The sequence below is a fragment of the Arvicola amphibius genome, chromosome 5 (assembly GCF_903992535.2).
Source record: "Arvicola amphibius chromosome 5, mArvAmp1.2, whole genome shotgun sequence".
Taxonomy (NCBI): domain Eukaryota; kingdom Metazoa; phylum Chordata; class Mammalia; order Rodentia; family Cricetidae; genus Arvicola; species Arvicola amphibius.
In genome coordinates, this window is record NC_052051.1 from 73,867,525 (window position 1) to 73,892,119 (window position 24,595).

Below are 24,595 nucleotides of genomic sequence, written 5' to 3' on the forward strand. Positions count from 1 at the left end.
TCCTTGGTAGAAGTCTTGCAGTTACTTTTCCATCCTCGAGTTTCTTCAGCTTTAATTGCCTTGCCTTTCTCTGCTCTTCTAAACTTTTAATTTTGAAATAATCATAGGATAGATTCATAGAGGGCTGCAAAGAACTGAACAAAGAAGTTCCATGCATCCTTGGTTTAGTCTTCTGCAAAGTTAACATCTTGCATAAGTAATACAAAATTTCAGAAATTGATATTGGCATGAGCCACAAAATATATTTGGATTTCATCATTTATGCACCCATTTGTGTATATGTGTCTCCGTTATATTGTGTAATTTTGCAAAATCACTACCACCCAGTGATATCCAGCTGTATACCACAAGACTTAATATTCCTCCTTGTTCTCTCCACACCCCTGACCCTAGTAACCATTACTATGTTCTCTGTTTCTACAATTACACATTTTATGAATGGCATATAAATGGAGCAATAGGATATATACGTACCTTTTAACTTGGCTTCACCCAGCACATTTCCTTTGAAAGCTAAGTTGCATGAATCAGCAGTTTGTTTTCATCTTAGTGCTGAAGAGTGTTCAGCTCTTGGTGTGGCTGCATGGCAGTTTGTATAAGCAGCACCACTTGAAGGGTGTTTGGATTGTTTTCAGTGTTTGGTTGTTATGGATAAAGCTGCAGTGAACATTATTGTACAAGTTCGTGTGTGAAAATACTTTTGTATTTTTCCAATAGCGATCGTATCAGTCATCTTTCATGGTTTTAATTTGCTATTTGTGTATTTTCTTTGACCAAGTGTCCATGCATGTCTTTTGTCCTTTGAAACTGATATGATGTTGGATTTCAGGAGGAATCTGCATATTCCAGATGCTGCTCTCTTGTTGAATATGTGATTTGTTAATATTTTCTTCCAGTTTTTCTCTACATCTTGATAGGTCTTTGCAGAAGGACACTTTCTGCTTTTAATAAAATTAGTCAGATTTTTCTCTTGTGGATTATGCTTTTGGATTCAAGTCTAAAAATTACTTTTTCCTCGTCATACGACCTGAAGATTTTCTGTTTTTCCTGCTTTCTTTATAACATATTCTATTTTGCCTTGACCTGTTGTTATTCCTCTTTCTTCCTTCACTTTAGCATTCTTTCATTGAGTTTCATGTTATTGTAGTTTTAAGGTCATCATCAAATGCTTCTTCATAGTCTTTCCTGTTAGGAAAATGGGGTCTTATATAGAATAAGGAACCTTTAAACCTCTATAAGAAGGAGCCAGATGTTTGTTGAAGCAGTCATTGTGATATCTACATTCATGTTAAGCACTTACTAAGCCCACACTCTTTGTACTGTGTGCAATCTTTAGTATGGATGTGCTTGCTCTCTTACTCTTTTCTTTAAGATGATATGTATGTTAGGGAAAGTGGATAGTGATTAAGATATACCTACTTCTAAGACCTGGGCCTGGAAGATAGTACATCTGTTTTGAAACTGTGCAGTCAACAATAATCCCAAAGCCTTTCTTACCTTCCCCCAAATGCTTCCTTTAATTTTCACTGCAGAGGTTTATGCCTAGGGGATCTAGGCCCAGATGCTTATACCCTCAGCCCCTGGGTGTTAATGAAGCATTCTCTGGCTTTCATGTGTTGCAGAGGCATATCACTAAAAGTTTGCAGCTTGAAGTGTGGGGTATCCTTTGATGCTGGAGTTGTCTACTTTTATCTCATCCTGATGAAAGACAGTAGAGAACTGCAGGTTCTTTTCTAGTTTATGTTATGTTTTGTTTCATATTTCTGCTGTCCTCTGATCTTTTCCTTTGTTTCTCTGGGTGTATTTATAGGTCTCTAGATATAGAGATCTATAGATTTATTGGTCTCTAGAATGTATGTACATACTCATCTCCTAGGTGTATTGAATTTAAATTGGCTAGATTGTCCTTGGAAGCAGGAGTCTACACATACAACATTAGTTTTGTTCTTTTTTGTTTTGTTTTTATTCCTCCTGGAAACAATATTTATCAGAGGCAAGAAGGATTCCAAGTGGAAGGAGGGTTTCAGCTGTACTCTACAGTAGAGGGTGACCACGTTCAGCTGTACTCTGCAGTAGAGGGTGACCATGTTCAGCTGTACTCTGCAGTAGAGGGTGACCATGTTCAGCTGTACTCTACAGTAGAGGATGACCACGTTCAGCTGTACTCTACAGTAGAGGATGACCATGTTCAGCTGTACTCTACAGTAGAGGATGACCACGTTCAGCTGTACTCTGCAGTAGAAGGCAAACAATGACTTTTACTCTTGTTTAATTTTCTGAGCTGAACACATTATCACATTTTGTTTTCCCTCTCTTATGGAAGTTGACAATCACACACACTCTCTTTTATATTATAATTTAATTACATTTTTCCTTTCCACCCTCCAAATCCACTGATATGCCCCGTCCTCTCCTCCTCAAATTTATAGTTTCTCTTTTCACTAATTCCATATCTTTTTAGTTACATTCCTGCTGGTTTCTTTGTGTTCCTGATCATAAGCTTCTCTTTGTGGCTGATCACACAAGAACCATACATGATAACTCATCAGTGGCATCAGTTGACAAAGCTCCAGGTGAAGTTCCTTTCCCCCATTTGTTCACATTCATTCAGTTGTACTAGGTAAGCTCCAGGTAGCAATCAACTCTGAAAATCTAAAATTCTTAAAAAAATCTTTAAAAAATGTATATGTATGACTGTCCTTGTGTGGGTATGTGATTCTAGTGCCCAAGGAGGCTGGAGGAGGGGTTTGGATCCTTTAGGATTGGAGTTGCAGGTGTGTGTGAGTTGCCTAATATATAGGAAATGAACTCAGGTCCTCTGGAGCCTGGGTGGAGCCACCACTCCAGCCTAGAGTTTCTTTCTCTCTTCTTGGTATGGTGTAAAAGACACTGGGAAGTCTTAGTGGGTAAGTGCTGCGTGGTTGTAGTTGAGTCCAGGAGGCCAGCTCTTCACGCTTGCTCTTCCCTACATTATGAACCAGGAGGCCAGCTCTTCACACTTGCTCTTCCCTACCTTATGAACCAGTCACAATAACCTGCTTACAGTACAGTTCAGTCTTTCAGAGACTTAACTGTTTATTCCATTACGAAAGGACAGCCAGCCTGTGACATACCGAGGCTGATTGTTGTTTCCTTAGGTAAAGTAAATTACATTGCTGGTGTGTCCTCCTGTCCTGTTCATCTCCTTCAGTGAAGTTTTACTTCCCAGAACTGTAATGTGCAGAAGACGGGCTCTGAGAAAGCCAGTACAGCTCCTTAGAAGTTTATTATTGTTTTCAAGTTGCAATGGGACACATCACATTTTTAAAAACATTTTTTACAGACATATAATCCTCTGTGTTGTTAGAAAATCAGGTGGTGCACCATGGAAGATTAGTCCACAGGGGTCTGTGTCTTAAGGCTTACCGCTCTTGTCTGGGACAGTTGCATTTTGTTGGGTGAGTTCATTACATGAAGATCAAAAGATAGACAGCGAAGATGTGCTGTTGGTGGTGATGACATCACATTCCACACTTCATTGTAGTAGACATTTTAGTGCACATGGTGCTTTGCTTATATGATTGTTGGCTTCATTACTTGATAATACACAACATGACCTCTGGGAGGTGATGGGATTTTCCTCCCCTGTCTCTCAGTCCGAGCCAAGGGGAAAAGCCAGCCAGTTCCTAAGCACCTGATTTCCAAGTGACACTAGTAGTCAGGGCAGAGAAGTGAATGTTCTCTGTTTCCTTTCCAAGGCGCTGATGGTGGAAGGGTTGCTTATGATTTACCAGTAGCTATTTATATACCTTTACTTACCATTGTGTTCCACGCCTTTCATGTGGTGCTCAAAGCATAAAACAAAACCAAGCCAAAATATATGCATCTTGTTATCTAGGCAAGCCTCTTTCTCTTTTCTCTTTTAGAAAACTGTTTCATGATAAAAACACACCAGCATGTGGGTGGTAAATGAAAAGCATGCTTCCATCTAGAAAACCACTGGCATTTGCATAAACCACCAGACTGTCTGCTAAAGGGGGATCCGCTTTGTCAGTCTCCGGGGACCTTTCACATTAGGCTCCTAATGCTTTTCTAGGTAATGAAAGGTCTAAATTGGATGATGGGTACTCGTTAAATTCTTCAACAGTTGACAGTTTGTGAAAGTCTTAAAAAAAGGCAAAATGCCTGGATTGTTACAAACACAGAAATGAAATGAGAAGCCTTGAAGGATTTTTTCCCTCAGTGCTGTCCTGTATATAGCCTGTTTGCCATTTGCCTTTGGTAGTACTGAGCTATATTGAGGGTAAATAATCAAAATATACCAACTGGAACTTTGGAAAGGAGACCTAAAGACATGTCTGTGACTTTTTTTTTAAAAAATAAACATAACTTTGAGAAGACATTTGCAGCAGTAGAAACCACAACTTGGCCATTTTTGATGCACTGAAGTAGACCAGCTGAATGTTTTGAGGACTAGATTATTGGTATTATGCTTGCTCCAATTCTGGGAAAGTGGACAGATGTTGAGATTGTTGTGTTTTCATGTATGTCCTGCTGATAGGGAAATGGTAGTTGTGGATGAGGTTCTTTGTTGGTATTTCTATCAGCTACAAGCATACCTTAATAAGCTTTCCATTGCTGTAGCCTGCACATTGCTATAGATGGATCTGTTATAAGTGGTAACTTTTTAGGTATCCAATTTTCAGGTACAAGTATCTTGAAACAGTGCCTTTAATTTGAAGTTGATACCCAGACTATTGTTTTCATTTGGTCCTCTAGCATTATGCTTCATGTGAGATTGGAATGTATGAGGTGTTATCTTGTACTATCATCAGTGCGTTCAAAGCCATAGTGCTCACAATTGAAGTGATTCTCTGCCATCGTCTTCTTCATTATCATGAGGAAGGCTATGTTCCCTAAGGTGGACACACATTTCATTTGTAGAGCAGTCTTGTGAGCTTAATAGAGCTTCATGGCTCTGTAAAACCCGTAGGCTCACATGTGTTTCAGAATACTTTGGATTTTAGTAAGGTAGGTGGTACATATGACATGCATTGTACAAATCTCCAGGTGGTCTGGGAAGGCAGTTTTGTGTTGTTTTCAAAATGTGATTAGTCATACTGGGTAGAAAAAAATAAGAAGCAGAGATACTCTCATGTTAATTCAGGTCAGGTCTTATCAGTAAATGAGTTTGAACATCATCTTCAGAAAACACTTTTACCTCCTTAGTATTTAATATCAAAACTGAAGTTTAGGAAACAAGGCTGAGCCATTACAGTGCCCCTTCCAGGAGAAGAGGAAACAGGTCCAGAGATATCAAGTAACTTCCCTAAATTTACATACAAGGCCTGTGACTGTGAAGCTGTTTGAAAGAGCAGGCTAGATTTCTAATTCCTAATGTGGTGGGATGCCATGGATCTTATCATGTTAAAAAGCTATTCTTTCATACACACACACAAAACTATTTGTAGAGAATAGCTTATATTTCCCTGTTTTTGTAAAAATGTCTGTAATCATAAACATAGAGACAGGTTTAGAAATATATTTACTAGACTTCTGACAGAGTTTGCAGGTAGGATTTGTGGGGTCAGGGGCTAATTAACACCATTAATGCTTTTTTACCCTAGACATTCCTGTGTTGTTTGTAATGTAAAGGGTTATGATAGCTGTAGTAGAGAACATCTAAACGTTGGTAACAACTAGCAGATTTTTATTTCTTTTTAAATGAAAGATGATCATTTTAAAAGATGGATTTCTATTATTTTTAATTGTGTGCGTATGTGTATATGCATGTGTATTTGTGTATATGTGTTTGTGTGTATGATTGTATGCATGTGTGTGTGTGTTTGTGTGTATGTGTGCATGTGCATGTGTGTGTGTGCCTGCAGAGGCCAGAGGAGTCACATCCTCCTGGAGCTGGAGTAACACACAGTTATTTGCCTCCAGATGTGCTGCTGGGAACTGAACTTTGGTCCTCTGTAAGAGCACCACTATGGAGCTCTCTCCCCAGTTCCATATTTTTATTCTTGTTTCAGAAAAATATAAAGAAACTTGGTGCTATCATTTCTTACCATACAGTGTAGTGGTTCCTTATCCCCTTTTTATTATTCTGCATGTATTACTTTGGCAGTGTTTCTTCTTCTTCTCCTTAATGTAGATTATCAATTTTCCCAAGACTTTATAAAATAATATTTTATACAGAATGAATGGAATTCAACCAGATATGATATCACGAATGAAGTCTAAGTTCAAACTGCAAAGAATGAGACAATTAGCAGCATGAAAAAATGAGTTCTGTGTGAAGGGGCCAGTGGTGTTGTGATGTTCAGTTGAATAGAATTAGTCCACACCCAGACTATGTTGGAGTCTCAGCTCCAGTTTGTCATGTTGTGAATGTGCTATCAATTACACACATACAGGTGATGTGGTATCAAATCTTTCCCAGTCCATTGACTGAGGGCTTGATAGGGTTCCAAGGACAGGTAAAGTCATTGGCCAAGTTCAGCTGATTTGTCAAGTCTAGTGACATTTTGACCATTGTACCTCAAATGAGCATCTTTAGCTCAGCATTAGGCTACCAGCTCTACACCACACCCCAAGGTCTTAAGAATTCGGGATACAAGTATGAGAAGATGGAGTCAGTCTTTTTGATTGTGAGTATAGAAGCAGACGAAGAAGTATGTATAACTCTTTATAGAGAATGTACTAAGTACACAGTGCACGGTGGCATGAGAAGTCACAGCCAGCTTTTCCCATGGTAGAGAGGGGTCTCTGTGTGTGGGTGGCTCGGAGAACCTCAACTCTGAACTCAGTTTTGGAAAATAAATGTGTTCCAACAAATAAAATGAGAAGATTAGGATGGTTCAGTATGACTTTGTTCAAGGATGTCAGGTACTAAAGGGGTTAAAATTATTCAATACTCCTTCACGGGCTCAAGGAGCACTTGGAGTAGGTTAGGGAGACAGACTTAGGTTTATTTTTTAGGTTTTTATTTTTTAGTAGGACTGCCAATGGTTTCAGTGGAATGTCAGGATTCTAAGACCTGCATGTGCTAAAATACAGACAGGGCCACTTCTTGCTAGTTATAGTACTTCTGTGCTCACAGTAGATAGAGTGAGGCATGATTTGTTGTTTTAAGGGCTTGAGCTCAGGGATTGGGCAGGAATGTTTGGCTTTATGAACTTACCTGGGGTTGTGGAAGCACCTAGATCATACCAGCTCCAATAGTTGTTGCTACTGCATGGGGTGGTAGTGGTGATGGTGGTCCGTAGATTTCCTTCTGAGACTCTTCTCACATTGAAAGATTTTTACTTTCTTGTTGAATTATGTGACACTATTCTTGTGACTTAACCATATACTGAGAAAAATGAAATCCAAATCAAAATAGGTAGTTAGCAGTTCACAGCCCAGAATGTGCCGAAGCTTCCAGCTCTTACACTGGAGTTCACTGCTCCAGCAGCGATTCCCTGCCTGTTGGGGCCCCGAATTCCTCTCCATAGCCTTGCTGAAGCTGCCTTACTCTCTAGCTTCTGTTTGTCTTTGTCTTGTAGAGTGGCCGTGAATAGGAATGCCTGCCCAAATACCTAGACCAGAGATAATGGATGAAGATCAGTTAATGAAAGAAGTCTTGGATAAGTTTATTAATTGTCCTGAACAAACATATGAAGAATTTCTGAGCACGTTTACTCATCTTTCAAAAGGTAAAATATTGAAGTAAGCTTTTCTCATAATATTTTTATTGATTATTTGGAAATTGTATATCATGAGCCCTGAGAAAACTCACTGCCTAGTCCTCCCAGGTCTGCCAACCCCTTTACCCTTGTGATGTCCTGCTGTATCCCCTTCCCCCCTAAAAAATAAGAAGAAAAAGAAAAAAAGGTCCAATTTGTGTTGCCCATATACCAACTAGAGCATCGTCACACTCCCAACCCTGTACAGAAAGCTGAGTCCTTCCTCACCTGGAGAGCTACATGAAGTAACATTTTACAGCAACAAGTAAATGACTTTTTACATCTGTGCCTTTGGTGTCTTTTCAGAAGACGCATGAGCATTAATTCAACTCCTTAGAGCACATCATTCTTGCTAGAGACTTTGTGACTGATAGGTGTAAACACCCAAGTGTTTATTTGTTCAAGAATTGTGTTGTAGAGTCAGAGATACTTGATAACTGCAGATGAGCTGAGAAAATTTTAGCTGTTCATTTTATCTTTTAAGCTGTTAAAAGCACATTTAAAACTAGAATACTCTCTGCATTTGGATTCTGGTGTGATCATGCTCCAGCTACTTGACTTTTATGGGGGTAGTTACCAGAAAGTGGGACTAATCATGGCACCTCCCCCAAAAGATACTAAAGACTAAGGATATGCTATGCAGAACTGGTCACAGTGGTTAACACATTGAGTGTGGTTATCAGTTTTGGAATGATGGTGATTCTGTTGGTGAGGATGGTGCTGAGGTTTCTATAGATAGGAAACACCATTTGACCCGGAATGATATGGCCTGGATGGAGCCTGAAGTCTAAACTCAGAGTGTGTGTTTCATTATGTGCTTGCTCATTCTATATAGTGTTGGTGTTTAGTTGAGCGAGCACTTAATGCTTAGTAATTTTATGGAAAAATTGATTCTAACTTTTTAGGTCACACTGACTGCTTTTCCAAAGGTCCTGAGTTCAATTCCCAGCACTCATATGGTGGCTCACAACCATCTGTAATGAGATTTGGTGCCCTCTTCTGGCCTGCAGGCAGATATGCAGGCAAAACACTGTATACATAATAAATACATCTTTAAAAAAATAGAGAGAGAGAACAGTTATGTACCAGACTGCATATCCACTCAAAGAAATATCATGGAACTTTTCAAAGTACACATGAAACCTGAAAAATCTTCAAAATTCCTGATTCCACATGTACAAAAGTCCACATCTGACCTCATGTGCTAAGCTAGAGTAAAAATACCCATGCATTAAAAGTACTGTATGAGTTTATCTCCAGACTAAGGCATATAAATCATAAATGAATATCAAGTTTTAACTTGGGCCTTTTCTCCTCCCATTTTCATTTTATATATATTAAAATATTCTTTTAATTGATTTTTATTGAGCTCTATGTTTTCTCTGCTCTCCTCTCTGCCTCTCCCTTCCCCTTCAACCCTCTCCCAAGATCCCCATGCTCCCAATTTACTCAGGAGATCTTGTCCTTTTCTACTTCCCATGTATGTCTCTCTTAGGGTCCTCATTGTTGTCTAAGTTCTCTAGGATTGTGATTTGTGGGCTTTTTTTTGCTTTATGTTTATAATTGTCTTTCTGGGTCTGGGTTACCTCACTCAAAACGATGTTTTCTAGCTCCACCCATTTGCCTGCAAAATTCAAGGTGTCGCTATTTTTTTCTGCTGTGTAGTACTCCATTGTGTAAATGTACCACATTATCCTTATCTACTCTTCGGTCGAGGGGTATTTAGGTTGTTTCCAGGTTCTGGCTATGACAAACAATGCTGCTATGAACATAGTTGAGCACATGTCCTTGTGGCATGATTGAATATCCTTTGGATATATACCCAAAAGTGGTATTACTGGGTCTTGAGAAAGGTTGTTTCCTAATTTTCTTAGAAATTGCCACACTGACATCCAAAGGGGCTGTACCAGCTTGCATTCCCACCAGCAATGCAGGAGTGTTCCCTTTTCCCTACAACCTCTCCAGCATAAGTTGTCATCAGTGTTTTTGATTTTGGCCATTCTTACAAGTGTAAGGTGGAACCTCAGAATTGTTTTGATTTGCATTTCTCTGATGACTAAGGATGTTAAGCATTTCCTTAAGTGTCTTTCAGCCATTTTAGGTTCCTCTATTGAGAGTTCTCTGTTTAGGTCTGTACTCCATTTTTAAATTGGATTATTTGTTCTTTTGATGACCAATTTCTTGAGTTCCTTGTATATTTTGGAGATCAGACCTCTGATGTAGGGTTAGTGGAGATCTTTTCCCATTCTGTAGGCTGTCGTTTTGTCTTGTTAACCATGTCCTTTGCTTTACAGAAACTTTTCAATTTCAAGAGGTCCCTTTATTAATTGTTTCAATGTCTGTGCTACTGGGGTTATATTTAGGAAGTGGTCTTCTGTGCCAATACGTTCAAGTGTACTTCCCACTTTCTCTTCTATGAGGTTCAGTGTGATTGGCTTTATATTGAGGTGTTTGATCCATTTGCATTTGAATTTTGTGCATGGTGATAGATATGGATCTATTTTCTTTTTTCTACATGTTGATATCCAGTTATGCCAGCACCATTTGTTAAATATGCTTCCTTTTTTCCATTTGATATTTTTGCTTGTTTGTCAAAAATCAGGTGTTTGAAGGTGTCTGGATTAATATCCAGGTCTTCAATTCGGTTCCATTGGTTCTCCTGTCTGTTTTTATGCCAATACCAGGTTGTTTACAGTACTGTATGTAGCTCTGTAGTAGAGTTTGAAGTCAGGGATTGTTATGCCTCCAGAAGTTCTTTTATTGTACAGGATTGTTTTGGCTATCCTAGGTTTTTTGCTTTTCCATATGAAGTTGAGTATTGTTCTTTCAAGGTCTGTGAAGAATTTTTCTGGGATTTTGATGGGCATTGCATTGAATCTGTAGATTGCTTTTGGTAAGATTGCCATTTTTACTATGTTAATTCTACCTACCCAAGAGCATGGGATATCTTTCCACGTTCTGGTGTCTTCTTCAATTTCTTTCTTCCAAGATTGAAAGTTCTTGTCATACAAGTTTTCCACTTGTTTGGTTAGAGTTACTCCAAGATATTTTATGCTGTTTGTGGCTATTGTGAAAGGTGATGTTTCTCTGATTTCTTTCTCAGCTCATTTATCATCTGTATACAGGAGGGCTACTGATTTCTTGAGTTAATCTTGTATCCTGCTGAAAAACATTCAATATTTGAAGTCCTTTCAGGTGAGGGTTTCCCATACCCCACTGTTTTCTTTTTTTTTCTTTAAAAAATGCTGTCAATTTTGGCAGTATTGGACTCTCAATATAATATTGTGTCCTATTTCTTGGATAGTCAAAAATAATATCATTATCTATTTTGTTTATACTTAAACAAAACATGTAGGCTGTGGAGTTTTATTTATACTTGAGGGCAGTGAATAATCTAGATCTGCTGATTAATTTGGGGACCACGTGAATGAACTGTTTTGTCATGATATGCAGATCATGTCAGAATGACCATTAGTCTGTGAACTCGTGATCATAGCATCTTTTTGTTAGTGAACTTGGGTTTAGGAAGTTGCTTGCTTTCTCTGAGCCTAGTGATTTAGTTCTTGCTTTTTTTTTTATTTTATTTTTTTTCTCATGGTTTATTTTTTTTATATTTAAAAATTTCCATCTCCTTCCCTCCTCCTCCCCCCTTCCTCCCCTCCTCCTCCCCCTTCCCTCCCCTCCTTTTCCCCCTTCCCTCCCTTCCCCTCCACCCATACCTCCCCTCCCTCCCTCTCAAGGCCAAGGAGCCATCAGGGTTACCCACTCTATGCTAAGACCAAGGTCCTCCCAGCTCCCCCCAGGTCCAGGAAGGTGATCGACCAAGCTGAGAAGGCTCCCACAGAGCCCGTCCATGAAGAACAATCAGAGCCCAGAGCCATTGTCTTTTGCTTCTCAGTCAGCCCCCGCTGTTGGCCACATTCAGAGAGACGGGTTTGGTCGCATGATCCATCAGTCCCATTCCAACTGGAGTTGGTGATCTCCCATTAGTTCTGTCCCACCGTCTCCATGAGTGAACGCACCCCTCTCGTTCCTGACTTTCTCCCTCATGTTCTCGCTCCTTCTGCTCCTCATCAGGACCTTGGGAGTTCAGTCCAGTGCTCCAATGTGGGGCTCAGTCACCTTCCCCATCTGTCGCCAGCTGGAGGTTCCCTCACGGTCCTGACTTTCTTTCTCATGTTCTCTCTCCTTCTGCTCCTCATCAGGACCTTGGGAGCTCAGTTCGGTGCTCCAATGTGGGGCTCTGTCATTTTCTTCATCTATCGTCAGGTGGAGGTTCTATGGTGATATGCAAGAAATTCATCAGTATGGCTATAGGAACTGGCCTTTTCAGGCTCCCTCTCCTCAGCTGCCCAAGGAATTAACTGGGGGCGTCTCCCTGGAAACCTGGGAACCCCTCTAGGGTCAAGTCTCTTGACAACCCTCAGGTAGCTCCTTAAATTAAGATATATGCTTCCCTGCTCTCATATCCACCCTTCCTATATCCCAAGCACCCCATTCCTCCGAGCACCCCCCGTTCTCCCCTTCACACTTTTCTCTCCCCATCTTCCCTTGGCCCAGTCTTGCCCAACCCTCAAGTTCCCAATTTTGCCTGGCGATCGTGTCTACTTCCAATATCCAGGAGGATTACTATATCTTTTTTTGGGAGTTCACCTTCTTATTATCTTCTCAAGGATCCCAAATTTATAGGCTCGATGTTCTTTAATTATGGTTAGAAACCGATTATGAGTGAGTACATCCCATGTTCATCTTTTTGGGTCTGGGTTACCTCACTCAGAATAGTGTTTTCTATTTCCATCCATTTGCCTTCAAAATTCAAGATGTCAGGGAAATGCAAATCAAAACAACTTTGAGATATCATCTTACACCTGTCAGATTGGCTAAAATCCAAAACACCAATAATAACCTTTGCTGGAGAGGTTGTGGGGTAAGGGGTACACTCATCCATTGCTGGTGGGAATGCAAACTTGTGCAACCACTTTGGAAAGCAGTGTGGCGGTTTCTCAGGAAATTCGGGATCAACCTACCCCAGGACCCAGCAATTCCACTATTGGGAATCTACCCAAGAGATGCCCAATCATACAACAAAAGCATATGCTCATCTATGTTCATAGCAGCATTATTTGTAATAGCCAGATCCTGGAAACAACCTAGATGCCCTTCAGTGGAAGAATGGATGAAGAAACTGTGGAATATATACATGCTAGAATACTACTCAGCGGTAAAAAACAATGACATCTTGAATTTTGAAGGCAAATGGATGGAAATAGTTCTTGCTTTTTAGACCTAAACATGGCAGTATGAATATCTGGCATGAGATGGTCCAAATAAAAATAAAACTGGAAGAATTAATGACTTTTGAATCTGTATTACTTTAGATATTATTTGTATACCTGACTTTATTTTTGTATCATTGAATTGTGAAACCTTAGCATTAGCTTCCCCTTTATCTAGTCTGTCTTCAGATTCTGTCTTGGCCATTGCATGCCGAGAAAGAAACTGCTTCTCATGTGGTGACTTCCTTTTGAATGCAGCATGGGGCCCCAAACTGAGCTGAAATAAATGATGATGTGAGCCATATAAACTGCAGTTCCAAGCATGCTGGCTGCTTTTTCCTTTCAAAATATCCCTAGGCGCCTGCTCACATTAGAAACTAATGACCTGAAAAATTCCTCTTAAAGTGCAAAGAATTGTATGTACAAAAATATGTCTTGAATTAGTAATTGTCCTTTTCCCCCCTTGAAACATTTAAATACCTCCTAAAAGACCAAATGGCACTTAGGGACGTGACTCAGAATTGAGTGATAGCCTAGCTAGTTGATCCAGGCAGATGGGCTAAGAAGTTAGGTTGTTTTCTGAAGGCTTCTGCCTCCCCACCCTGTTTTTAGGCCCTTCATTTGTCTCAGTGTGTTTGGTTCTTTTGCATGAATCTTTTTGCTAACATGGTTGTCAGGCAGACCTCGGCGCATTTCCTCAGTAGGTTCAAGTTCTCAAGTCCATTACTATGTCTGTTGATTGACTGTTCTATTTATGTTTATAATAGTTATATGCCAGAGTGCTTATGGGATTCATTTTCTTTAGAGGAGTGTTAAGAAGGTCAGTAATCCCATTAAACTTATTTCTCTGGAAAAATTAAACTATAGGCTTTTTGAGAGAAATTCACATTATTGCTTCAGACCCCTGGAAAGCAGCTGGAGACTGTTAATATCGCACATAATTCTCACTACATTACATTGAAGTTGATTATATTTTGGAGGGGTTTTTTTGCAGTTCAAAAAAAAAGATTTTTAAACCATGGTACATATTTGATTATAAATACAATGTTCTATCAAAATGTTTAGAGATATTACTAATTTTAAACAGATAGTTAATGAATTCTCAATAGTGTCTTCAGTTCAAGAGGATAATTAAATTGGAAGATATGTGTTAGAAAATCAATGTGGGGAATTTTGTTTTTCCCATTGGAAGAGATAGTATATGTTGTCAACATTGTGGATAAAGATACCTCTTAATTTAAGAACTTCCTAGAATATCTAGGTGGAAGAAGCCTTTTTCCCCCATTTGTCAATTTATATCATTGTAAAGGTTTTGAAAATGTGAATTATTTAAATAAATATTTATTTGGCGTTAGTGGGTTGTTGGAACTTTTAAGGGATGGGGCCTAGTGTGAGGTTATTAGGTTGATGGGATGCTTCCCTCACAAGGGACTGAAGTTTGTTTGTGGAGTCAGTAATTTCTAGTTAAATTGGGTGATTATAAGAAGAGCAGTACTGGTCTCTCCCTGGTCCTTGGCTTCCTAACTTGACCTGGGTTTTCTCCCCCATTGTGTTCTTACACCATGAAGCCTTTCCCAAGTCACTGGCATCACCCTCAGCAGATACTGGCATTGTGCCCTTGAATTTCAAAACCATGAATTAAACAAACTAGTTTTTTATAAAACATCCGACCCCAGGCATTTTAGTACAGTAACAGAACTTGGACCACCACAGAGCGTTACAGTCGTCACTGACTCTCAGATTCCAGTGTTTACACTCACCTGTATGTGCATTCTGTTTCCAGTGTTTACACTCACCTGTGTGTGCATTCTGTTTCCAGTGTTTACACTCACCTGTATGTGCATTCTGTTTCCAGTGTTTACACTCACCTGTGTGTGCATTCTGTTTCCAGTGTTTACACTCACCTGTGTGTGCATTCTGTTTCCAGTGTTTACACTCACCTGTGTGTGCATTCTGTTTCCAGTGTTTACACTCACCTGTGTGTGCATTCTGTTTCCAGTGTTTACACTCACCTGTGTGTGCATTCTGTTTCCAGTGTTTACACTCACCTGTGTGTGCATTCTGTTTCCAGTGTTTACACTCACCTGTGTGTGCATTCTGTTTCCAGTGTTTACACTCACCTGTGTGTGCATTCTGTTTCCAGTGTTTACACTCACCTGTGTATGCACTCTCAGTTTCCAGTGTTTACACTCACCTGTGTGTGCATTCTGTTTCCAGTGTTTACACTCACCTGTGTGTGCATTCTGTTTCCAGTGTTTACACTCACCTGTGTGTGCATTCTGTTTCCAGTGTTTACACTCACCTGTGTATGCACTCTCAGTTTCCAGTGTTTACACTCACCTGTGCAAGCACTTCTGCACAGCCACAGCTGTTCTAGTTTTGTGCTCTAGGTAAAATTATTAATTTCCATGAAAGTTTCCTAGTGGCCACCATTCATCTTAAAGTAGTTTGGAAACTAAAATGGAGGTTTTTCCATGAAAGCCTGTCATGAAGCCTGGGCTGGCCTCAAGCTTGCTGTGCAGCCAACTGTGACTTCCTTATATTCTTCCTGCCTCCCCTCCTGAGTGCTGGGCTTCCTTGTGAGTGCTCCCAGGAGACTGAAGAGACTCTACTGTGATTTTATGATTAACAACTCTTAAATTAATCTGTTCCTAATTTTCTTTTTATTTCTTAAAATACCCACAAGTCAGCTCCCCAAGGGACTCTTAGGTCCCTGAAACATTTAACCTGTTTTATTTTTATTAAGTAGAAATCAAAGATTTTTTTCAGATCTCGATGGAAGCTTCCATTTCTCATTTCTCTGTATTTTCTCATTTCATTTGCCACTCTTTCTTCTTAGCACTTTCTTTTTCTTGTGGTATATCTTCAGGGATGGGCTTTCAACATGATGCAGAATATTCCGTGTTTGGGTGTCTAAGGTGGTGCTCTGGCCTTAGAGTTCCAAAACCTAAATAGGCTTCCATTTTGCTCAGAGTTCCGTATCTCGTACCATCCCAGAGGACTACATCTGTGTCTTTCACTCACATGTGGCTCCTTGAGGAGCTGTGCTGGTTCCCTAGGTGATGGCACATTTCAGGGATGTGTGGCGGTCCTGTGGTTTGTGCTCACACAGGCCTGCCCTGTTCAGCACACTGGCTACTAGCCAGAAGTGACCATTGAATACTTGAACTGTAGCTTGTGCCATCGAGAATCTGGGTTTCAATATTTATTTACTTTTAATTCTTTTAAATATAAATATGATAAACCACACTCAGTTAATTTATTAGGATAAAAGTTTAAATGTGTTTGGGACAAATTGGTTATGTGAGTCATTTTTTAAAGGCAAATGTTTGGAAATCAAAGTAAATAAGTATTCCTAATGTAAATTTGGCTTCTGATTTGTGGTATGCTATAACTGTAAAATAGATAATTCGATTTTGAAGATTCAGTATAAAAATAGAATATATTGCTGGGTGTGGTGGTGAACTCCTTTAATTCCAGCACTCCGGAGACAGAGGCAGGTAGATCTCCATGAATCTGAGGCTAGTCTAGTTTACAAAGTGAGTTCCAAGACAACCAGGGCTGTTACACAGAGAAAACCTGTCTCAAAAAAGGGATATAGATGATATTTTTTATTACCTATATTTGATATGGTTAATAATATTAAGATACTATATTGAAATGGATTTAAATAAAAACATGAATGTCAACTTCACTTTTTTATCTCTTTGAAACATGACTATTTGAAAATTTAAAATCATATGCCACATTGCATTTATGCCAAACAATAGTTTTTAGACTTCGCTGGCTCTTAGAACTAGCCTTAATGAAAACATAGATTTCAAAGTCTATTCTGGGTTTATGAAGTGAGTCCCTGTCGTGAGGAGTTGAGGGTTTCTCCTAATGGGTCTCTGCAGGTGATGCTGTGGCAGCGCTGCGTCTCTCTGATTGTGAGGACCATGGTCTAGAAGACATCACAGAGGTCCTTACTGTAGTCACAAGGCTATGCATGTTCTTTCTGCGTCCTGTAATTGTTTAAATTTGCTCCTGTTTAAACTGTAGAGCTGGAAGAGACAGCCCATTGCTCTCTGTTTTGGATTCATTTATTGATATGTTTGCCCATAATTTATTGTCACAGTAATATGAAGACACAGTCTTTACCATTCCTTTTATGCCATAGGGTCCAGAAAGTCATTGTACATTGGAAATCTGTTTGGTGTCAGGTCAGAGATTGAAATTCCAGACAGCTGACCACCACACTTCCCCCACAGAGATACCCACCAGTGTTAGTGTGTGAGAAAACCAGGCTCACATGCTGGCTGCAGCTGACATTTAGTGGTTACTGGGTACTATACTTTGCATGTTACATGGATCATCTTAATTAGTCTTGCATAGCCTAGTGGAGTTTTTAAAAATGACTTCAATTTTTATTATTACCAGTTTACAGATGAACAAATTTAAGGTCTAAGATGTTAAGTAACTGACCACTATGGGCTGGACTACATAACCTTAAAAATTGTTATGTTGAAGCCCTAACCATAATGTGGAGTAGATGGTGAGATGGGGGGGCCTTTAAAAAGTAATTAGGTTGAATTGGTCTAGAATAGTTCTTCTATTCTATGACTTTGGGGAATGGCGGGGGTGGGAGTTGGGGGAGAAGAGACATGTACCCTAAAATGACACAGTGAGGAGGTGGCCTTGTGATGGTTGAGACCACAGTCTTCACAAGAAACCAAGACTTGACCTAGGAATCAGGACTCCAAGGCCATGAAAAATTTCTACTGTTTAAACCATCAACCCTGTGGGTATTTCATTGTAGCTGCCCAGGCCAGCTTGTTACAGGTTACGTGACAAGTTGGTGGTACAGTTGTGTTGTTTGTCTATTTGGAGTGACTTCAAAGCCACACTCTCAAGGAGATGTTTCCTCTGTTTCTGACAGTGCTGGACAGTTTTTCTCGAGGTCTGGGAGGCACTGATGTGGATAGGAGCCATTGGAACAGATGTCAGAACATACGTGTTTTGCCTTTTCTTGAGTACATGCCCCGTAGGAACTGCTTCTGGTTGATTTCGCTCACTGTTGCTCCTCCTCACTCTAGCACCAGAAATGATAGCGTGTAATATGGGATGAGTGTATGCTTAGTAAATATTTATTGAAGGATGGACTAAAGAGAAAACAAGAACAACTGAATGGCTGATAGGTTGTCAGTCCCAACCCTGAGGAATAGCCACATTTGGGTCACGGTGCTCCAGGGTTAGATTGATATACACAGTAACCGGAAGCCAAAGAAGGAGGAATCCCCTAGACTCAGGGAGACTGGCCTGGAGGCCTAGCAGAGGTGTCGAGGTGGAGATCTGAGCTTGGGTGTGGAAGAAGAAACAGAGCGAAAGTACCCGTGAGGTGTTGCAAGGCATGGCAGACAGCACTGAGGAGCAGGTGACTGACAAGGTCGGAAGATGAAGCACTTAAGGGGGAGTCAGGGGTACTTTGCCTAGGCAGTGCTAGGCCTGCAGAGGCCAAGTTACTTGTTCAAAGCCACATGCTTCTCATCTGAGGAGTCTTTTATTATTTGCTTCTCTATTGAGCGTCTGTTCTGTCAGGAGCTTTGCATCTTGTGCTGGGATTTGGTTTACACTTCTGGACTGATAAATTTTGACTTGTCAGTTCAGCCAAAGAATATCACTACTCATACTTGACAACTTCTAAAAAATGTAATTAAAAATGAAGCTGGAGACAGCACGTGAAACAACACGTTTCTAAAGCTGACACATTTCGGTCCCCAAAGCTATTTTGAATTTGAACGTTAGAAATGAATCTTTAAACTTCCACGAGTGGGGTTGGGTACAAAGAGAGGCTTTTCCCAGTCTGAAGAATGAATTTTAAAATCTGCTGTAGAAAAATACCACAGAGAAAAAAATACAGCAAGCAGCTGGCTCTCTTACCCATTTCTAAGCAGGAGAGGAATTTCAGTAGAGCAGAAAACCAGCCTTCTTTCATAAAAGAAAACACAACAAGAAAAATAATCCTCGCTGTGTAGCCTTTCGCAGTTATTTTCTGTCGAGTATTAGGCAGAAACCCGAGGGCTTAACATTGTTTTGATACTCTTGCAACTGGCAGATTGCCTGCTGGAGGAAGTTGGAAACGGACTGACCAGCTTCAAGCTTCCAGGTGGCTGTGGTGCACATATTCTGTGCTGTTGTTATCAGTCATTTAATTCCCTACTGAATATTGAGTGGTGTTTTTAGTTCATAGCCCATTTGGAGTGTCTTTCTGTTTCCTTTTTCTTTTTTTCTGTTAGCCACATTAAGAAGAAAAAGTTAAAAAAAAAAAAGTCAGGCTACGCGGGGAGCTCTTTTGCAAATGTGAGTTCAACAGCAAAGAGCACAATCAAGAAATAACACAGCAAATGGAGGAAATGGGCTTAGCCCTGTGGGGACGTTGGCATCACACGAGGACTTCCCAGTCCAACTACCAGACAGTCAGGAGAACACCTTCTAAATGTGGCCTTCTAAAGGAGGGAATAAGAAACTGTTGTTTTAAGGCTTTTCTTTAATTTTGTTTAGATTTATTTTCTGTGTATGAATGTCTAGTTTGCACGCATGCCCATGCACCATGTAAGTGTCTGGTGGCCTTGATGGTCAGAAGGAGGCATCATGTCTCCTGGAGCTGGAGTTGTGGCCGATTTTGGGTGCTGGGAATTGAACGCAGGTCGTCTGCAAGAGTAACACGTGTTCTTAACCCCTGAGCCATCTCTACAGACCCTTATGGCTTTCTGTGATGTGCTTTTAGAATCCCTGAAGAAAAGGACAAAATAAGCTTGAGTTTTCTAGTGATCGTAAGTGGTGGCCCTCTATATGTGACCTCTTCGTCATAGCATCAGATGTCACATAGAACGCCAAGGAGGAAAAGTCCCAAGGCGAGGGAGCTGGCTTCCAGTAAGCCCGTGGAAGAATCCTCCAGCACTCATAGCGTCGGCCCGGTTTCTCTTGGGGGGACATCTGCGAACTGTAATTAAGCAGTTTTCACTTGTTTCTCAGTCTCTTTCATCGTCACTAAATCACTGCACTTAGGGAACAAATTGACAAATTACGAAACACAGAAAACTGCTGGTTCAGTTGCAGAAGGAAATTTCCCTCCTCAAATTATGACAGATTTCAAGCTGATGGAGCCATTTTGCTTTAGGTATATTAGCATAAATCTTCAGCAGAGGTTTTTACAATTCATATTTACTTCAAATGGGAGTATTTGGTCCATAGATAATCATTAGGTTTTTTTGTGTGTCTTCTGCAATTTAGATGTAATTGGGTACAGAAAGAAAATATTTAAGTGTGTATAGCACTTTGAATTATGATCATTAAATTTATTTTCGGCAGTGTTCTTAATGCACACTGTTTTGTTACAATGATATCTTTTCTTGGCATGCGTCTTAGGGAAGAGGGTTTTTAAAAAAAGAACTTTGGTTTGATCATAATTAAAAGAATCATTTCTTCAATTCTGTATATTTTCAGTTTTTAACATTATATGTAGCACGTTTCATGCGCACGTATGAATTAAAGAACTGAACAAACAGATGGATTTTAAACTTATGAAATATAGAAAATTACTAATAGTGAGATCAATTAATTCAAATGCATTTCCAACCTTTAGATAATTTATGCAATATTGCCTAGGTGAACAATGCTTGGTGTTTATTTTTCTTGAAGGAGAGGTGTTATTTTACGCATTGCTGGTAAGTGTACTGTTACCTGGAGGAAAAGGTAAATTGCTCCTCGTGAAGCCGAGGCTGTCATAGGACTGTGTGTGTTGATTCAGTTGAATAAGCATGCATTCACATGAGAAGGGTTTTGGCAACGTGTTCTTTCAGCCATGAAATAATAATATTTTCTTTGAAATGCTTGGTTAAGCCCAAAGGGATACAAACAGGAAACCATGTTGTAACCATTCTTGTGTCTTTCTTATAAGAAAAACACAGCTCTCTAGTATGGGATTTTTGTGCCTTTTTTCCCCCAAGTTTGATTTGTTCTGGTGAGACAGATTTAAGTGATGGCAGCCAGACTGCTCTTCTTGCTCCCCTTGCTCCCTTGGTATAGGGGAATAGGAAGAATCATCATGTTGCTTTCATGTACTTTTCTGGACTTTGTCTGCTTTCGCATTAGGTTTTGTGTTCTTATGAGCTCTTGATTAGACAAAAAGGATGGCAAGCAGTCATCTAATCCTGTTCTCTAAATGCAGTGCCAGCCCAGTGCTTGGTTATGTGGGCATCATTTCAGAATCCTGGGCTGTTCTACTCGGTAGTGTGGCATATGAAAGCATTCTTCTAGTAGCCGCGCTGTAAGGATTGAACTGAAATCTGGGAATGCAGGGATGGAAGAATGAGTCTCTGTATTAAAAGAATTCACCACTTTTTGTGTTGCTATTTTTTTGTTGTCTGCTTTAGAAAGATGGTCTGAATCTAAATAGCTTAGATGTATGAAAGCAGATAGCAATTCATGTTTGTCACTTATAGACTACATAGTTACTGCTCACTAGTGAGGCCATATTAATTTTGGCTTGCCTAGGACTGACAAATCATATTCAGAATATTGCTTTTGATTCTGGGGTCTCAGATTTTGATTGAGTAAATGCGTTATGAATTAAGAAACAAAAGCAAGCTAGGCACAGTAGCACACATCTTTAATACTAGCATTCAGGAGGCAGAGGCAGGCTGATCTGTGTGAATTCAAGGCCAGGCTGGTCTACAGAGTGAGTTCCAGGACAGCCAGAGCTATATAGTGAGACCCTGTCTCAAACTTCCTTCCCCGCAAAAGAAAAATAAAAAGCAGTAAGAATAATTAGAATAGCGTGGACATTTCTTTCTTTACTTCTAGCTTTTTTTAAAATGAGGGATATTCTAGCATACCCTGTAAAAATGAAAGAATTTTCAACATTCCTATAACTTAAAAGCTGGAGATCCCTAAGGCCACATGCCATGTTTGAGTGTTAGATTATTGTAAATGTATGCAAAGACTTATTTGTGAAGAAGAGGAGATCCTCTAACTTGGATGAGTTGAACAAAATGTACTTTGATGCAAGTTGGTAGACAGACACGATCTCAGGATGCAGTGCTGTTCTGTGAAGCCCTTACAGTGTTGCCCGCCTGGTTCTTTTTGTTGTAGGCAAGGCCGGCATAGCGCTATTCTGTCTTCTCATCAGAAGACCTACGAACTAGTCCAGGCTTATCATTTCCCAAGACCACAACTCAGGCGTTTACTCTTCAGACTCACAAACAGGAGTCAGTCTGCTGTTTAGTGCAGCTCCTACACTTGGGGTGAGAATGGATGAGACATTCATGAAGGTCCTGGGTAAGCTTAGGCTGTGTAGTCAGGGGAACCGATTTTTTCTGTTAAAAGAGCAATATCGAAGTTAAATGTTAAAGCCTTGAGTGTACAGTGTCAGTCAGTTTCTATGCTATTTCTTGAGGTTAAAACCAGCTATGTGCGGTAGATATTGTGTATGGTGTATGGCATAGTGTACAGCTATAAAAGCCAGGAAATAGTTCTGTGCTGGCCTCTGGTGGATGGACTAAATACTATGTGTTCACATAACTGTATAATTCTACTGCAGGGAACCTTGACATGGGAATTCTACCTTATGTGTCAACAAAAATCACATGGGAGGCTCTTGTTAAAATGCATATATCAGGACTCTTTAATTCTGATCAACTAGTTTCCTTGTGCATCCTAGCGACCTTGGCTTTCCGAATAGCCTTAAAATAAAAAAAAATGCCTTAAATTAGATGGAGATATGTATACATATATATATATATACATATATATATATGTATGTGTGTGTGTGTTTGTGTATGTATGTGTGTTTATGTATATATGTGTATATGTGCATGTGTAAGAGGGATGGCTAAAGGGAAATACATGAAGTTTTCAAAAAAATTTATGCTCATTTTGGTACAGATTGCATTTTAAGAGTAAGTTATATAGCCTTCATACAATTTTGATATACTGCAAAAAGAGAAACAATAGTTTATTTTTTATATGTGTCTTTTTGTTTAATGTTATCATTTCATATTATATAAAGACGTTCTGACAGGGGAATGTAGCAAATTATGTGAATAATTTTCTTGTGCTCTTGCTGATCTCTGCAGTTTTAGAGTGGTCTCTGGTTCTAAACAATTCTGTCTCAAGTCTCAAGGCTATCAGTGCCACTGTCCATGGCTCAAAAACTCCACCACAGAAAAATATCCCTGCCACACAATCTAGTATCGCCAGGATAACTGCGTTCTTTTGGGGCACTTTGCTGTTAGGAAGATAATGAAAATCTTGGAGTGTGGAGTGGAGCATCTTGCTGCCTGAACCTCCAGGCAGTGTCTCTCTAATAATTCTGTGGTTTCTGGTGGGCTTCCTGCTGTTCGGCTGTGTATTTCATACTTGGAGGTGTTTAGTACATTTTAAGGAATTACCTAAGAGTAGTTTCCTGACTAGATTAAACTCTTATATAAAAGAGGAACAGCAAACTTAAAAATGTGAGCACATGGGGTGGGCGTACTCCTTGGCAGAATTTAGCTACTCTGTCATCATCCATGATAAAGATCACACTTCTCACTCTCCCCTACGGCTTAAATACTTCTGAGTTGCATCCTTAAGACAGACACTTGTTTTTTTTTTAATTAATTAAATTTTTAGAATTTTACTTTCATCCAAAGTTTTCCCTCCTTCCCCTCCTCCCAATTCCTCCTCCCATCTCCTCTCTACCTCTCCCCCTCATTCATTCCTCCTCAACTGTTTCTTTTCAGATATAGGAGAACTTCCCATTCATATCAGCCAGTCAAGGTATATCTAGTTGTAGTGAGACTAGGCTCCTCTTCCTCTATTAAGTCTTGCTGAAGCAATCCAGTAGGAGAAATGGGCCCCAAAAGCAAGCATCAGAGTAAGAGAAAGCCCATGCTTTCACTGTTAGGAGTCCCACAAGAGGACCAAGCTACACAACTGTAACACATGTCCATGGTCAGTCTCATGCAGGCTCCCTAATTGTTGGTTCAGTCTCTGTGAGCCCCTATGAGCCCAGGTCAGTGGATTCTGTGGGTTTTCTTGTGGTGTCCTTGACTGCTCTGCTCCTACAGTCTTTCCTCCATCCTTCCCATAGGATTCTCCAAACTCTGCCTAATGTTTGGCTATGAGTCTCTACATCTGTGTCAGTTACTGGATGAAGCCTCTCTGATGACAATTGGGCAAGGAACCAATCTATGAGAATAGCAGAATATCATTAGCAATCATTCTATTGGTGCCCCCCTCTCTCCCCTCCCCATTTGTATTTGGTTATACCACAGGTCTCTGTGGTATCCCACCTCTGGCCCTGGCCCTCAAGGTTGAGCTCCCTCTCGGGGTGTGGGTCTCCACTGGGCCCATCATTAGTTGGCCACTCCTGCCATTTCTCTGCTATCTTTACACCAGTACATCTTGAAAGCAGGACAATGTAGATCAGAGGGTTTGTCGTTGGGTTGGTGTCCCAGTCCCTCCCCTGGAAGTCTTGCCTGGTTGCAGGAGGTGGCCCGTTCAGGCTCCATATCTCTCATTGCTAGGAGTCTTAGCTAGAGTCATCCTTATAGTTTCCTGCGAGTTTCCATTGAAGACAGGATCTTT

The 24,595-nt window shown here is 40.1% G+C and overlaps 1 protein-coding gene across 1 annotated transcript in view; it reads left to right on the forward strand.

Annotated features, from left to right (window-relative positions):
* Nucleotides 1-24,595, forward strand: part of LOC119815547 (intraflagellar transport associated protein) — a 78,404-nt gene that overhangs the window by 8,056 nt on the left and 45,753 nt on the right. The window contains exon 2 of the mRNA XM_038331711.2: nucleotides 7,530-7,679. Within this exon, the coding sequence (XP_038187639.1) occupies nucleotides 7,547-7,679 (133 nt within the window). The 5' untranslated portion in view covers nucleotides 7,530-7,546. The remainder of the gene's footprint in view (nucleotides 1-7,529; nucleotides 7,680-24,595) is intronic.